Source organism: Abramis brama (genome assembly GCF_963993115.1).
Source record: "Abramis brama genome assembly, chromosome: 7".
Lineage (NCBI taxonomy): Eukaryota > Metazoa > Chordata > Actinopteri > Cypriniformes > Leuciscidae > Abramis > Abramis brama.
The window spans coordinates 38,548,012-38,562,592 of record NC_139969.1 but is presented as its reverse complement, the minus strand read 5'-3'; the positions used below and the strand labels follow the sequence as shown (position 1 = coordinate 38,562,592).

Genomic DNA, 14,581 nt, shown 5'->3' with positions numbered 1-14,581 from the left:
CTCACACAGGTGGGAGAGGTAGGATGTTCACTGATGTGCAGAAAACTGCCATTGTTGATATGGTCATCAGAAACAATGGCATAAAACTCACTGAGATTCGAGACCGAGTCTTGGCAGACAACATTACTTTTGCAAATATTCACAGTGTAAGCATAACAACTATCTTTAGATTCCTGAAAAAACATCAGGTCAGGATGAAGCAGTTGTACACTGTGCCTTTTGAGAGGAACTCTGAACATGTCAAGCAACTCAGGAACCAATATGTCCATGTAAGATCACAATAAAATACAGATTTGTTTTTTAACAAAACCAAACACGCACAAAGACAAATTTTTAGGTAATGTATACTTAGCCTAACTCTTATGTTGCCTTGTGGATTTATTTTAGAGAGTCTTGGAGAGTGAAGGCAGGCAAACACCCCACATTTTCATCTTTGTGGATGAGGCTTGTTGCAACCTGGCCAAAACACGGCAACGAGGAAGGAACATGATTGGGAAGAGAGCCACAGTGGATGTCCCGGGCCAGAGGGGTGCCAACATTACAATGTGCGCAGCAATATCCAATGATGGACTGCTGTTACACAAACCACTAATTGGGCCATACAACACTGAGATTATCCTTGTGTTCCTGCATGATCTCTATGGAAGGGTTGTGCTAGATGAGGAAAGGGATGCAGAGAGAAGAAATCAGCCAACATTTATAATTGTATGGGACAATGTGGCATTTCACCACTCTATGCAGTCACCGAGTGGTTTGCAGCACATCTCAGATTGGTGTCACTATTCCTCTCACCTTACTCTCCATTCCTCAACCCCTTAGGCCATGTCCACACTAATACGTTTTCGTTTGAAAACATATATTTTTCTCTCCGTTTTTGCCTTCCGTCCACAATGAGACGGCGTTTTTATTGATGAAAACGAAGCGTTTTTGAAAACGCACTCCAAAGCGGATACATTTGAAAACGCCATTTTCCAGTTGTAGTGTGGACTGTGAAACCGGTGGTATTTAAAAACGATGACGTAAATTTAGTCATGTGACGCATATTGTACCAATAGATATTCATGTTTACCGGTATTGTGCCTGTTATGTGCTATTCACGTTCACATTGTTGCTAAAAATATTCTACATTGCACACTCTTCATATCACAGTCCTGCAAAGATGACAGAATTTACTCACATTTGCTGTCCTGCGGCAATACATGAGAGCAGTCGCGTTTTAGACCAAACATATGGTCTTGCGTGCGACCTGGACCGCATCAGTGAATGGTGAGATATTTTACTAAATAAAATGATCCTGTCAGAAGAATTGTGCGATAACTTCATTTTTTATTTTTCCATCTGAATCATTTGTGGGGTTTTACGCATGTGCAGTAAGGTGAATTTAGCGTTTTCAGGCGTTTTTCAAAAGTTTCTCATCCACACTGAAACGTCCAAAAAAGCCTGAAAACGTTAGTGTGGACAGAAAGCGTTTATAAACGAAAACGCCGTTTTCAAATGTAGCCTATCCGGATTAATGTAGACGTAAACTTAGATAAATTATTTTCCTCATGGAGGTGGAAGGTTTATGACCACCATCCACATGATCAAATGTCCCTTCTGGACGCAATGAATGCTGGATGCCTGGACATATCAGCAGAAGATTGCCAGGGATGGATCAGGCATGCCAGAAGATTCTTTCCTAGGTGTATTGCCCTAGATGACATAAGATGTGATTGTGGATGAGAACCTGTGGCCAAATGCAGAAGACCGAGTAGATTAGCATTCCTGTTGTATCTGTATCGGTGGATGGTGTGTAAACAAATTCTTGTATTTTGGAATTACTCAGTGCAAAAAAAAAAACACAAAAAAAAAACACAAAAAAAACACACACACAAAAAACATAAAATATATTGAAGCATACTGCATCATGTCTGATTCATTCCAGTAACATATATTGCAGTGAATTCTAAACAGTAGAGAGGTGTCCTTGTTTTACAGAAGAAAACATTGTATAATGCTACCTGTTGTTATTGCTTTTTAGTTCATTGTTTTGTGGGTGACAAAGTGTGTTTGTTGGCTGTCAACCTTTGCTAGTGTTATGGAAGAATGTGTTGATTTAAGACATGTATGAAGTTATTTGGTAGTTTTAGTGCATTTTGAATGAGAAATGAACTGCTGTTCCGAGCTGAAAGTTGGTTAGGGGATCTGTGTGAAGATTTTTTAAAAAGTGACTTAAAAAGTGAAGTATTGAGAAATGTGTCCTAGCAACTGTAAAACACTGTAAGCCCATCTACAGGGGATTGTTTGCATATACATACAAATATACAGACATAAATGAAAGAGCAAACAATTACACAAGTCAGGGATTTCTAGTGATTTCTAGTTTTCCAGCGACATCTAGTGGTGGAAAAGCGAAAATCGTATCTCCTTTACAGCTGCTTTACAGAGGAATTATGAATAGAATTCTCTTTGAATATTTGAATAATTATTTTCCTGTTTATCCCTTTAAAGCTGCTTTAAAACAATCCGTATTGTATAAAATGTTATATAAAGATGACTTAACTTGAAAAAGTAATTGATTCGCAAATCCGACATTACTGGATACGTGTTGTGTGTTCGTCCCGCTAATAAGGCATAGAGTCAATTAGTTTTCAAAACAGATGCAATCAAGGTGACCATTTCAATAACCATTAACAGAAGTTATAGCACAAGTAAACCCCATGTTAATCTAGCAAGTGACGTACCTTATCTTCCTCCATTTTTGCCAGGTTCTCCTCTGGGACACCCCTCTCTCTCAATGCAGATATAAAATCCATCTTTTCTGTGGGCTTTTATGAAGGAGATTTCAAACTCAAAGACACCTACTACACCATATATATACACAACATTCAGAAGGCGCGAGATTTTCTCACGATACAATTACGTGATGTTGTGAGAAAACGGTTTTATGTCAAGATCTTACATTAGAAATTAAGTCGTGATCACGAGAAAACAACTTTTATGTCGAGATGACGAGAAAATTAAGTCGTGATCACGAGAAAACAACTTTTGTTATGTCGAGATGACGAGAAAATTAAGTCGTGATCACGAGAAAACAACTTTTGTTATGTCGAGATGACGAGAAAATTAAGTCGTGATCACGAGAAAACAACTAGTTATCTCGAGATCACAAGAAAACGAGAAAGAAAGAAAAATAACAATCCATGACCTTTTAAGGCTTCCGTATTGTTAAGTGACATCTTTAGTCATTTTAACAGCCATAATTAGGAGTTGAAAAAAAAAGGATAAATCTGTGAGCGACATTGTGGAAAAATTATGCATTTCAACACCAAAGAGATTTGTTTATAACGGATTTGACCAGTGTGAAAATTCTACACTTTCTTACACTGTGGGAAAGTTCTCAGCAAAAGTGACCGTAGGTGAAAGTATCAAGGACCTGTTTAGTGTTGATGCGGGAGCATTTGCTTCTAAAGCCAAAGTTCTCACGTCACCCGATGAAGGATTGTTGCAATTAAAATCATTTGATTTGAAGCTTGGATTTTAGTGGAGGGGATTTGTGCAGTTTGGCCCAGTTCCCAAACACCAGAAGGTTGGCCATTTTCATTCTGACAATGCTTGGTACAACTTACACATGTGAGGTCAAGCTTTTCGTATATGAATGTAGTCTTTATTGCTCTTTCTAGATCAAATAAGTGTAATTTTAGTCATTTCAGTCAAAACTGGTTACTGGATGTGAATGCCTTTGCTTTGTAGGAGTGAGATCTAAGTAAATCATGGTTTTCTACATAAAGGTTTATTAGCATGTTCTCTCTCTCTCTCTCTCTCTCTCTCTCTCTCTCTCTCTCTCTCTCTCTCTCTCTCTCTCTCTCTCTCTCTCTCTCTCTCTCTCTCTCACACACACACACACACACACACTGTATATATTCGAGTTTTTAAACTCTACATCATTGGTTTGCTTCAAAAATATTACATTACTGTTACTCAAACATGACATCATCTTTTATAGGTAGGCTATGGGTAGAGGGACATCATTTCATAATTTTATCAATTTGTTATGGTATGTTGTAATATTTTATATAATCTAGAATAAGACATTTTATTTAAATTAACTACTCTCCTTTGCAAAAACGTGCTTGTTTAATTTGGCCTGTGATGCGAAAGAAAACATTCTTCAAAGTTAATGCAAATCTGTTCAGGAATGTGATAAACGCTGAAAGCCCTTTGTTTGTGTGCTGCAAAAAGCCTTGGTGATTGTGACCTCAGAGGTTGCAAAACTTGGGAAATAAAATAAGCAGCACTAGCTTTTATGACAGATGCACGAGGCAAGGAAAAGAAAATCAAGATATAAAAGAAAAATACCTCATTATTACCTAATTACATCATTATTTTTATTGCAATCAACTGTCAAATCACACCACATTAAGACTGACAGTTCGCACACGTGTGCTACAGTACACTATGAGATATATCATGTTTAAAACATCAGCTTTTGCTGCTAGACTAATTTATTGTGAGTCTTGTTTTCCCAGCGGACTGGGCAAACAATGTGTTGGTTGATCTGCCATAATATGGATTACACTCTCTCTCCTAAGGAATGGCTGTTTAAGGACAAAAACACGCGTTATTGTTTTGTTTATTATAGGGATATTTATTAGGGTTATTTTGTAGGGCTATCTAAACATTTGCATTTTAATTTTCTTGTCACTGACAGATTAAATACACTTTCATTAGTGCAAAAGTAGAAAGAGAATATACTGCCTTTTTTCATGCAATCCATATTTATTGTGCCCTTTCAAAAAACAACAACAAAAAAGTTTGCTTATTTCCTTTTTTTTACTAGAACACCTAAAACCCAGTGAGGAAATATTCCATACCTCAGATACACTTGTTATAAAACACCTTTATGTAGAATGTCCTTTTTATGTTTTATAATGGGCTAATGTTTTATTATTAGCCGAATAAAGTCTTTGTTGGAGGGCTTTGTCAGCTGACTTCAGCTTATTTATGTTTCTGACGTTTTACAATCACGTTTTGTCTACCTGATTGCATTACAGGTTTTAGCTGCGTCAAAACCTCAAATCAGGGGAAGCAAATCCTATTTGAAGAATGGCTTTTGTAGCTTGCATCTCAGGATCTTTGTACAATGGGATTGTTGTTTAGCAAATAACTGCCATTGGCTGTGACGGGTGTCAAAGTTAGTCTGTGCAAAAACTGTGTCAGAGGATAAAGTATAAAAGCTCATAAACTCAGGGCTCCGCTGACAAACCAACAAGAACAAGCTGTGTCTCAGACATTTACATTTACAGCAGCAATCATGGTTAGCCGGTGAGTGACTTTTCTGTTGTGGTTTTGATAGTTTAACATACCTGAGATATCTGGATGAACAGTATGTTTTGGATTTATACTACTATGTTTATGTCATTGGAAAATATGTTTGTAGTTATTTTTTGTAAATGGTTTGCATTGATTCTCTTAAATTTGCCCTCTTTTGTATTTAATAATTTTAATATAAATATATAAATATTATTTTCAGTTTTGAACACCCTGCTGGAGGCTATAAGAAAATCTTTGAGACCGTGGAGGAGATGAATGAACCTCTTCCAGCAACAGTCACTGGTATTTCCTTCATTCTTCAATCTTCACAAATTTTTTGACATATTTATTGATTGTTACATTTTTTTTTTTTTTTTTGGATTGATTATATTCCACTACTTGAATTCCTCCTATAAAAAACTTAAGGAGAAAAAGATTTGTTTGTTTGACCTGACAAAGACCCTCGCTGCGTTTGTAATCACATACTTCCCTACTATATATATCTTATGCGCCGGAAAAAACAAGCGCACAGCTATCTTTCGAATTTTGTGTTTGAACTATCGTTTTTGAGGAAGCTCTGTATATTCCTACGGCATCGCTATTGAAGAGTAATTAGCTTGTGAAGTGGATTTACTTACTGTAGAGTTAACAAAAGTTGTCATGAGCATTATAATGTTTGAAGCGGACTTTATAACCGTCCTTCGGATGAGACATTCAACCGAGGTCCTCACTGTCTGTGGTCATTAAAAATCTCAGGATGTCCTTCGGAAAAAGAGTAGGGGTTTAACCCCGGCATCATGGCCAAATTTGCCCATTGGCCTCTGTCCACCATGGCCTCCTAATCATCCCCATTTACAATGATTGGTTTCATCACTCTGTCTTCTCTCCAACAGTATGCTGGTGTGTGGTGGGCGTTCTGGCTGCAATATGGCTAAAGCATATGTAAAGCGCTTTGAGTACCCAGAAAAACGCTATATAAATGTAACAAATTATTATTCACAACAAATGCCAGTAGAATATTTTAAAACGAGCGGTGGATAAATCCATAAGATCTTACCTTCATGCTGTGAAAATACAAACCGGAAGACAGAACACAATGGGTCTCATTCATGAAACATTCGTGAATATACGAGACCTTCCCGAAAACTCTTCTCCTGATTCACAAATACTTCGTAAACGTCAGATGTGATAGTGAAATGTGTGTGTGTGTTAATGAATTCCAATCAGTCGTAAATGGGACGCACGTGCACGCTCATTCTCAATTACCATACATCCCGCCCATTAAATCCGACTGACAACTATATATGGGCATCATATTATGACACCAAACGAAGGATTTCAACATGTCTTCTCAAAAGCAAATGAAAAAGAGAAATTTCTCAGATGCAGAAATTGAAGTTTTATTATTAGAAGTTCATTCAAAACGCCACATTTTATTTTCAAGCGTACATAGTGGCGTATCAGGTCCTAAAAAAAAAGAAGCTTGGCAGCATATTACAGATGCAGTTAATGGAGTTTCATCTGTTAATCGAACAGTCCCAGAAGTGAAAAGAAAATGGTTCAACATGAAGCTTGACTGCAACACTTGTGACTTGCAGACTTGTGTTCCGTTTGCAGATGCTATTACTGGCTCTCATAATAAAAGTAAAAAGAAAAACCGTATGTAATTACTATATATAATATTTTTTCAAAATGCTGTGTAAATATGTACCCGATTAAGGTGAATTAAAATGCAGCCTTATTAATGAGCAAAACGTTCGGATGTTAAACGCACTATTTACGCGTGGCTGGGAGCAGGTGTAGATTTCGTTCGTACCAACTAACATTTGGAAAATACGAACATTTTAATGAATCCAAAAATTTACGCCAGAACCACTTTACACACGATTTACACAAAAATTCGTTCTGCTCGTGTTTCATGAATGAGACCCAGTGAGTGCGGCGCTGAAAATGGGCGGGGCTACAGTATGTGCAAAATAGTATGCCAAAAGAGTAGAAAGTATGAATGTGTAGACTGGGTAAACCCAGCCCAATCTGCCGGCGATTTGATTTCGCCCTGCAGCTCAGGTTCGAAACCAGTACATTCTTCTATCCTGCTTCCATTACAAATCTGCGGGGACCGATCACAAACTGGCTTATCCACCTGGCACGCTATTGGCGGGTTTAATCCAATCCAATTCCTTTTAACCTCTCGGCGATGTTCAATGGCTTCTTTAGTTTAGCAAACAAATCGCTCGAGTGTGTGTAAATACCACTCACTTTCATGTTTTTTTTTTGGCACAACCTGCAAAAATCGCTCGATGCCATTGCTGCTTCTGCAAACCACTGATCAATGCTCCAAACCAACACGTTTGTTGACACGTTTCCTGCCTGGAATTTTCGCTGCAAAGTATGTCACCTGGATCGTTGGTCTGATTGGTTGAAGGACTATCCAATTGCGTACAGAGTCATTTGAACTATGCCCATTGATCACGCCATACCAGATGTACTACATTTGCCATGTTGTCATTATCATGTGACCTACGCTTCACTGATAGTAAAGCGTTCATCACTTCAGAATCTCAGCGGAAGTAGTAGGTAATCCGGGTTGCCTACTCTTTTATGAGTACTGTGAATTCAGACATTCTTCTTTTGTCACACACTGTTTTTCGCCTACTATATAGTAGGGGAGTATGCGATTTCGGATGTAGCCATAGTATTCGAAAAAATCCCAGGATGACCCACTACTTCTGGTGAGATTCTGAAGTGTGCATTCGATGGACACTTTAATATCCTATGAGGGGATTTATGAAGTGAAGCAACGCAACTGACGCTGGTTGGTCATGTGACAGTAACAACATGGCAGATCTAGTACGTCCAAATTCCATTCGTATTACACACACTCATACTATACAGAACATACTTTTTTAACGGTCGTGAAGTAAATTCAAATTCAAATGTAGTACCTACTCAGACAGTATGCAATTTCGGACGCAGCGACTGTCCAGTTTGAAATATTGCTAAAGTATTGAACAGTGATGAACAGTGAACAGTGATTTGTAATTGTGCACATGTAGAATATTTCTACATTGTTCATGAAAAAAAATGTTGCATTATGAGTCAGGAAACAACTTGAGTTGCATTTGAACTCGAGTTGCTCACATGTGCTAACCACTATTTTCTAGTGTATAGTTCTGAGAAGAAAAAAACAAGAACGCTTGTGAATAATGTGCATTTTTTTAGGTCGCATTCCCTCGTTTATAAAAGGGAGTCTGCTCCGTCTGGGTCCCGGTTTGTTTGAGGTTGGATCTGAGCCCTTCTACCATCTTTTTGATGGCCAGGCCCTCATGCACAAGTTTGATTTCAGCAATGGACAGGTCACATATTTCCGCAAGTATGTCAAATAATCTTTTTGTTATCTTAAACTTGTCTCCGGTTGAAGGATAAATAATACAAAACCTATTGACCATGGCGTTTTGTTTTCCCAGGTTTGTCAAAACGGATGCTTACGTGCGTGCTATGACAGAGAAACGTGTGGTCATTACTGAGTTCGGCACCTGCGCCTATCCAGATCCCTGCAAGAATATCTTCTCCAGGTCTGACTGGACTTAAGGCTCATTTACACCAAGGACGATAACTATAAAGATAACTATTTAGTTTAAAAAAAAATATATATAAATATAAAAGAATAACAGAGTCCACAGCACAACTATAACAATAACGACAGAGAAGCGATATCATTGGAATCACTTTCAAAAAGTTTTTTCCCCAGCTGATGCAATGATGCAAACACTGACAGCCAATCAGAATCCAGCCAGCTTGAATGAGCTCAGGCATTTAAAGAGACAGACAACAAACCTGCAGCATGCGCTTAAAATAAACAGAATGATATCGTCTGTTGGTGTGGGTGCAATATAGTTATGGTTATAGTTATCGTTCTTGGTGTGAACAGGCCTTTAGACAAACGTTTGTGGTTCACCAAACTGAAAGCTTTGGCATGCTTATGGGTGTGGTGCATCAGCATTTTTTTTTACATTTTGTCATTTTTTTGACAGGTTCTTCTCGTATTTCAAAGGTGTTGAGGTGACAGATAACTGCCTGGTGAACGTCTACCCTATCGGAGAGGATTTTTATGCTGTCACAGAGACTAATTATATCACCAAAGTAAATGTGGACACTTTGGAAACCTTGAAAAAGGTAATGCAAAGATTTATTGTATATTGATTTGAATGTTTTGTAATACTGAATCATTGTAATACTGAAACTTAATCATTCCAAAAGGTTGACATGTGTGATTACGTCAACATAAATGGAGTAACAGCCCATCCCCACATTGAGAAAGATGGTACAGTGTACAACATTGGGAACTGCATGGGGAAGGGAGCCTCACTGGCCTACAATATTGTCCGAATCCCACCTAAACAAAAAGGTAAGCGGTCTTACAATCATTGAGAATCATTTAAAGAAGTTGGTTAAACAATGACTAATGCTCACTAAACTCATTTGGTTAAATGGCAACAAAATCTTTCAGACAAATCTGACCCCATTGACAAATCCAAGGTGGTTGTGCAGTTCCCAAGTGCTGAAAGGTTCAAGCCATCCTACGTGCACAGGTAATAGTCAATCGATTAATCATCAAATTGATGATGCCTCCAAAACACATGAGAAAATAAATACAAATATTTAGAATCAATGTTTCATTTAACTCTAATTTATTACAGTTAATAACAATGATGAAATTAAATATAGCTACAGTACTTTGGCCAAAGGAACTTTATTGTGTAGATCACGAGTAAAGGATCATGTATAGTCAGTTCATCGTGAATTAAACCTGACAGAGCAATCAAGACCCCGATGTAGAGCAAAACACCACTAATGTGTGTTGCTCAGATAATCTGTTTTATTCTGCTTTATCTTAATTTAAAACTATCTCCGTTGTTGGAGAAACAATATATGGCCGGTTTCACAGACTAGGTTTAAGCCTAACCTCAGTTTAAAATGCATGTTTGAGCTGTTTTAACTGAAAGCATATCTTAAAATATGTCAGTGCCATTGTTTTGTCTCATGATGCACACCAGAATTAGTTTTTTCTAAGGCATGTTTTAAAAAAAGCTACTTAAATGTCCTAATTTAACTAAGGCACAATCCTGGCTTAATCTAAACCCTGTATGTGAAACCAGGCCATAGCGTCTTAAATGTAAGTTCCTCAATATTAACTCCATGTTTATGGAAGGTCTGGATATCAGCATAGCTTGTGTTATATGCTCTAAAATGCAGTACAGGGGTCAATGGCATGATGCTCATGTGTTTGTCCCATTAATTTATTCAAAAGCTCATTAAAAAAATAAAAATAAATTAAAAATAAATCAGGGTGGTGCAACTGTCCTGATATCATAATGGAAAAAGATTCATTAAATGAATGAAAGTCTTGAAAAGAAAACCTACTTAAACATAGTTTGGCAAGATCTTTCATTATTATTTCTTAGAATTTTTTTTTTACTTCACTGCTTATTTAATATCTGAAAAACATTTGTCAATCAAATCGAAGACTTGTGGTGCAACCAACATGCAAAAAAACTGACAACAACAACAAAACCTGTGTCAAGGTCAGTAAATCTCATCAGATAATTTGACAATTTTGTAACAAGTCAAGGTTAGTTCGGGTTGAAAATATCATGTGGTTCAACTGCCCAAAAATGCAACGAATATATAGGCCTATATATACAGTATTTTTTTTTTTTTTTTAAAATAAAAAAATGATTAGATGTGTAAAGGTGTTTTTATGTTTTTACGTGTGATTGTACCACGTGACATTTGAGTCATTCAATTTAAAGTTTTGTCGCAAATGGTATAAAAAGCCGCTTTTCCACCGTCGGGCTGAACGGTTCTAAGAACGGCAAGGAATAGTTCCATATAATCAATAACACCCGTTTTCCCTATGTCTTTCCCTTACTAGTTTTGGGATGACCGAGAACCACTTTGTCTTTGTTGAAACACCAATCAAAATCAACCTATTGAAATTCCTGAGCGCCTGGAGTATTCGAGGATCCAACTATATGGACTGCTTTGAATCTGATGAGGAGAAAGGCGTATGTTCTTGTTTATTTATCAATGAAGGATAATATACGAGTTACATGACATTGATGTTGCTAATGCCAGTATGACAGAACTTTAGGAGGCTTTAAGTCTTTTCCTTAGATCTGTTGTGTCCATTCATACAGACGTGGATACACATTGCAAGGAAGAATCCAGGGGAATACATTGACCATAAATTCAGAACCTCTGCAATGGGTCTTTTCCATCACATCAACTGCTACGAGGACTCAGGGTTCATTGTTTTTGACCTGTGTGCCTGGAAAGGGTAAGGAAAACAGAATGATGTACTTGCATGAAAGTTTGAGTTTTAAAGCCATTCACCACCACTGTAATTTATGATTACTTTTTAGTAGGAACATTTATGTATATGTTATTTTTATTCATCGTCACTATTGTGTATAGTCATGTATAACAACAACTGGTTTCAGGTAAGATAAGGTATTATTTTTCCTCTTTAGCTTTGAATTTGTCTACAACTATCTGTGGCTGGCAAACCTCCGTGCCAACTGGGACGAAGTTAAAAAAAATGCCATGATTGCCCCTCAGCCAGAAGTGAGGCGATACGTCATTCCTCTGGATCCCTACAAGGTAAATAAAAAAACAAACACTTTACAATAAGGTGCCATTTCCTACCATTAGTTAACAAGAACTCATAATTAAAAACACTTCCAAAGCATTTATTAATCTTAGTTAATAATAATTTCAACATTTACTAATGGCGCTTTTCCACTACACAGTACCGGCTCGCCTCGCCTCGACTCGGCTTTGTTTGGTTTTCCACTGTGTAAAAGTTGTACCTGTACCTGCTTCCAGGTACTTTTTTTCGTACCACCTCCGGCGAGGTTCTAAGCGAGCTGAGGCGGGCTGAGGCGATACTAAAATGTGACGTGAAAACACGGCAGACTGCTGATTGGTCAGAGAGAATCGTCACTATTCACTGCGTCATCATTGCACGCGCCAGACGGAGTATCCTGAATAAAAAATAGCAAAAACAAAAACATCCAAAAACAGCATACACTCGATTTCCTCCATTGTCCTGTGTGTCTGGGTAGCGGGTGTGTCTCGTGTATAAGATTAAGTCACGGCAGTTTCCTGCGGCGTCGCTATGACGACCAGGTACTATTGTGGAGGTACTATCTGCAATGGAAAACGGAGCGAAAAGCGAGCCGAGGCGAGTTGAGTCGAGTCGAGCTGGTACTGGTAATGGAAAAGCGCCATAATACACAATTAAAATAAATGTTTCTGTTAAAGTGCCCCTATTATGCTATTAGAAAGGTTCCTAATTTGGTTTTGGAGTCTCCTACAATAGGTTTACATGCATCCAAGAAAAAAAACACTTTAATTTTCTCATAACATACAGTAAATTGCAGCATCAGCTCTTTTCTCAAAGTGTCTTAAATTGTTCGATAAAGGATCCGGTCTGCGCTGATTGGTCAAATGGCTCAGTCTGTTGTGATTGGTCTACTCTGCTCTGATTGGTCAGATGGTCCAGTCTGTTGTGATTGTTCTACTCTGCTCTGATTGGTCAGATGGTCCAGTCTGTTGTGATTGGTCTACTCTGCTCTGATTGGTCAGATGGCTCAGTCTGTTGTGATTGTTCTACTCTGCTCTGATTGGTCAGATGGTCCAGTCTGTTGTGATTGGTCTACTCTGCTCTGATTGGTCAGATGGTCCAGTCTGTTGTGATTGGTCTACTCTGCTCTGATTGGTCAGATGGCCCAGTCTGTTGTGATTGGTCTACTCCAGAGGTCTTCAATCCTGCTCCTGGAGGGCCCAGTCTGTTGTGATAGGTCTACTCTGCTTTGTTTGGTCAGATGGCCTAGTCTGTTGTCATTGGTCAACCGCTTACTCCACGTGAATATTAGCTCCAGTGGCTTCCTCAGCGCTTGATGCACATACAAGCATTAACAATGGTGTTATTGTTTGTGGGTAGCCAATGAAGACCATAGGCTGTCATTATGCAAATTTGTTACAACCCTACGTAGATTCGAGCAGGAAGTAAGACTGGATTACAGGCAAATCGTTTCAGGCAGTTCAGAATAGTTTCTTTCTTTTGGGAGACAAAAAGTCCTTTTATGTATTATTTGATGTTTGAAATTTTGCAACCTTTTATACTCACAAACAGCTATATTATAGTACACTACATGAAAGGTAATATTTAAAAAAGCATAGTTGGGGCACTTTAATATTATTTATTGGACCTGAGCAATGAACAGTTGTATTAATAGGACCTTATTGTAAAGTGTTACCAAGCCACATATAATTGTGAAAAAAATACTGATTCTTCAGGATTGATGACCCTTTAACACTGATTTCTTATAGGAGGAGCAGGGCAAAAATCTGATCTCTCTGCCGTACACCACAGCCACAGCCACAATGCGTGTTGATGGGACCATTTGGCTTGAGCCTGAGGTGCTTTTCTCTGGTCCACGACAAGGTACGACAAACTTAATTTATAGTTGTTATGGCAACTTTTGCTTCCTTTTTGTTTAAGGTACAACTTCATTTCTCAAATGACATTATTTTTTTTCCTGAAAGCTTATTAACATGCTGGACATAAAACAGTGAGGTAAAGTTTTATGACATGTTTTATCATGTGTTTGAATCTCAAAGCTTTCGAGTTTCCCCAGATCAACTACAAAATGAACAACGCAAAGAATTACACCTATGCCTATGGACTAGGCCTCAACCACTTTGTCCCTGACAGGGTATGAATAATCACACATCATCTGTTCAATGTTTTATAACAAGTGTTGAAGAATGTACTTTTTTAGGCTGTCTTTTATGATTCATAGATTTGCAAGCTGAATGTGAGGACTAAGGAGACCTGGGTATGGCAGGAGCCAGACTCGTACCCTTCAGAGCCACTCTTTGTGCAAAACCCCGATGCGGTGGATGAGGATGATGGTGGGTGAGACATGACATATTGCCAAATATTATGTCTTGTAAAGTGTGTATTTTGTAATGCTTTGATGCTTACCAGGTATCCTAATGACAATTGTGGTGGCACCTGGAGCCCAGAGACCAACATATTGCCTGATCTTGAATGCCAAGGACCTGTCTGAGGTTGCCAGGGCAGAAGTTGAAATCATCTCTCCGGTCACTTTCCATGGAATGTATAAACCATAGAGTGGTTGGTCCCACTGAACACAGTGCTGATAAAGTTACTGTAAACACCATGATATTGTAAACAATAAAACTATGATATTGCATA

The 14,581-nt window shown here is 38.1% G+C and overlaps 1 protein-coding gene across 1 annotated transcript; it reads left to right on the top strand.

Annotated features, from left to right (window-relative positions):
• Positions 1 to 5,026: 5,026 nt before the first annotated feature.
• Positions 5,027 to 14,581, top strand: rpe65a (retinoid isomerohydrolase RPE65 a). Its single transcript, XM_084120573.1, has 14 exons — positions 5,027 to 5,304; positions 5,513 to 5,595; positions 8,515 to 8,665; positions 8,760 to 8,867; positions 9,327 to 9,468; positions 9,553 to 9,700; positions 9,803 to 9,884; positions 11,228 to 11,360; positions 11,493 to 11,632; positions 11,826 to 11,955; positions 13,690 to 13,804; positions 13,981 to 14,075; positions 14,163 to 14,274; positions 14,351 to 14,581. Exons 1-14 carry the CDS (start codon positions 5,294 to 5,296, stop codon positions 14,494 to 14,496), a joined length of 1,596 nt encoding a protein of 531 aa, XP_083976699.1. The 5' UTR covers positions 5,027 to 5,293; the 3' UTR covers positions 14,497 to 14,581.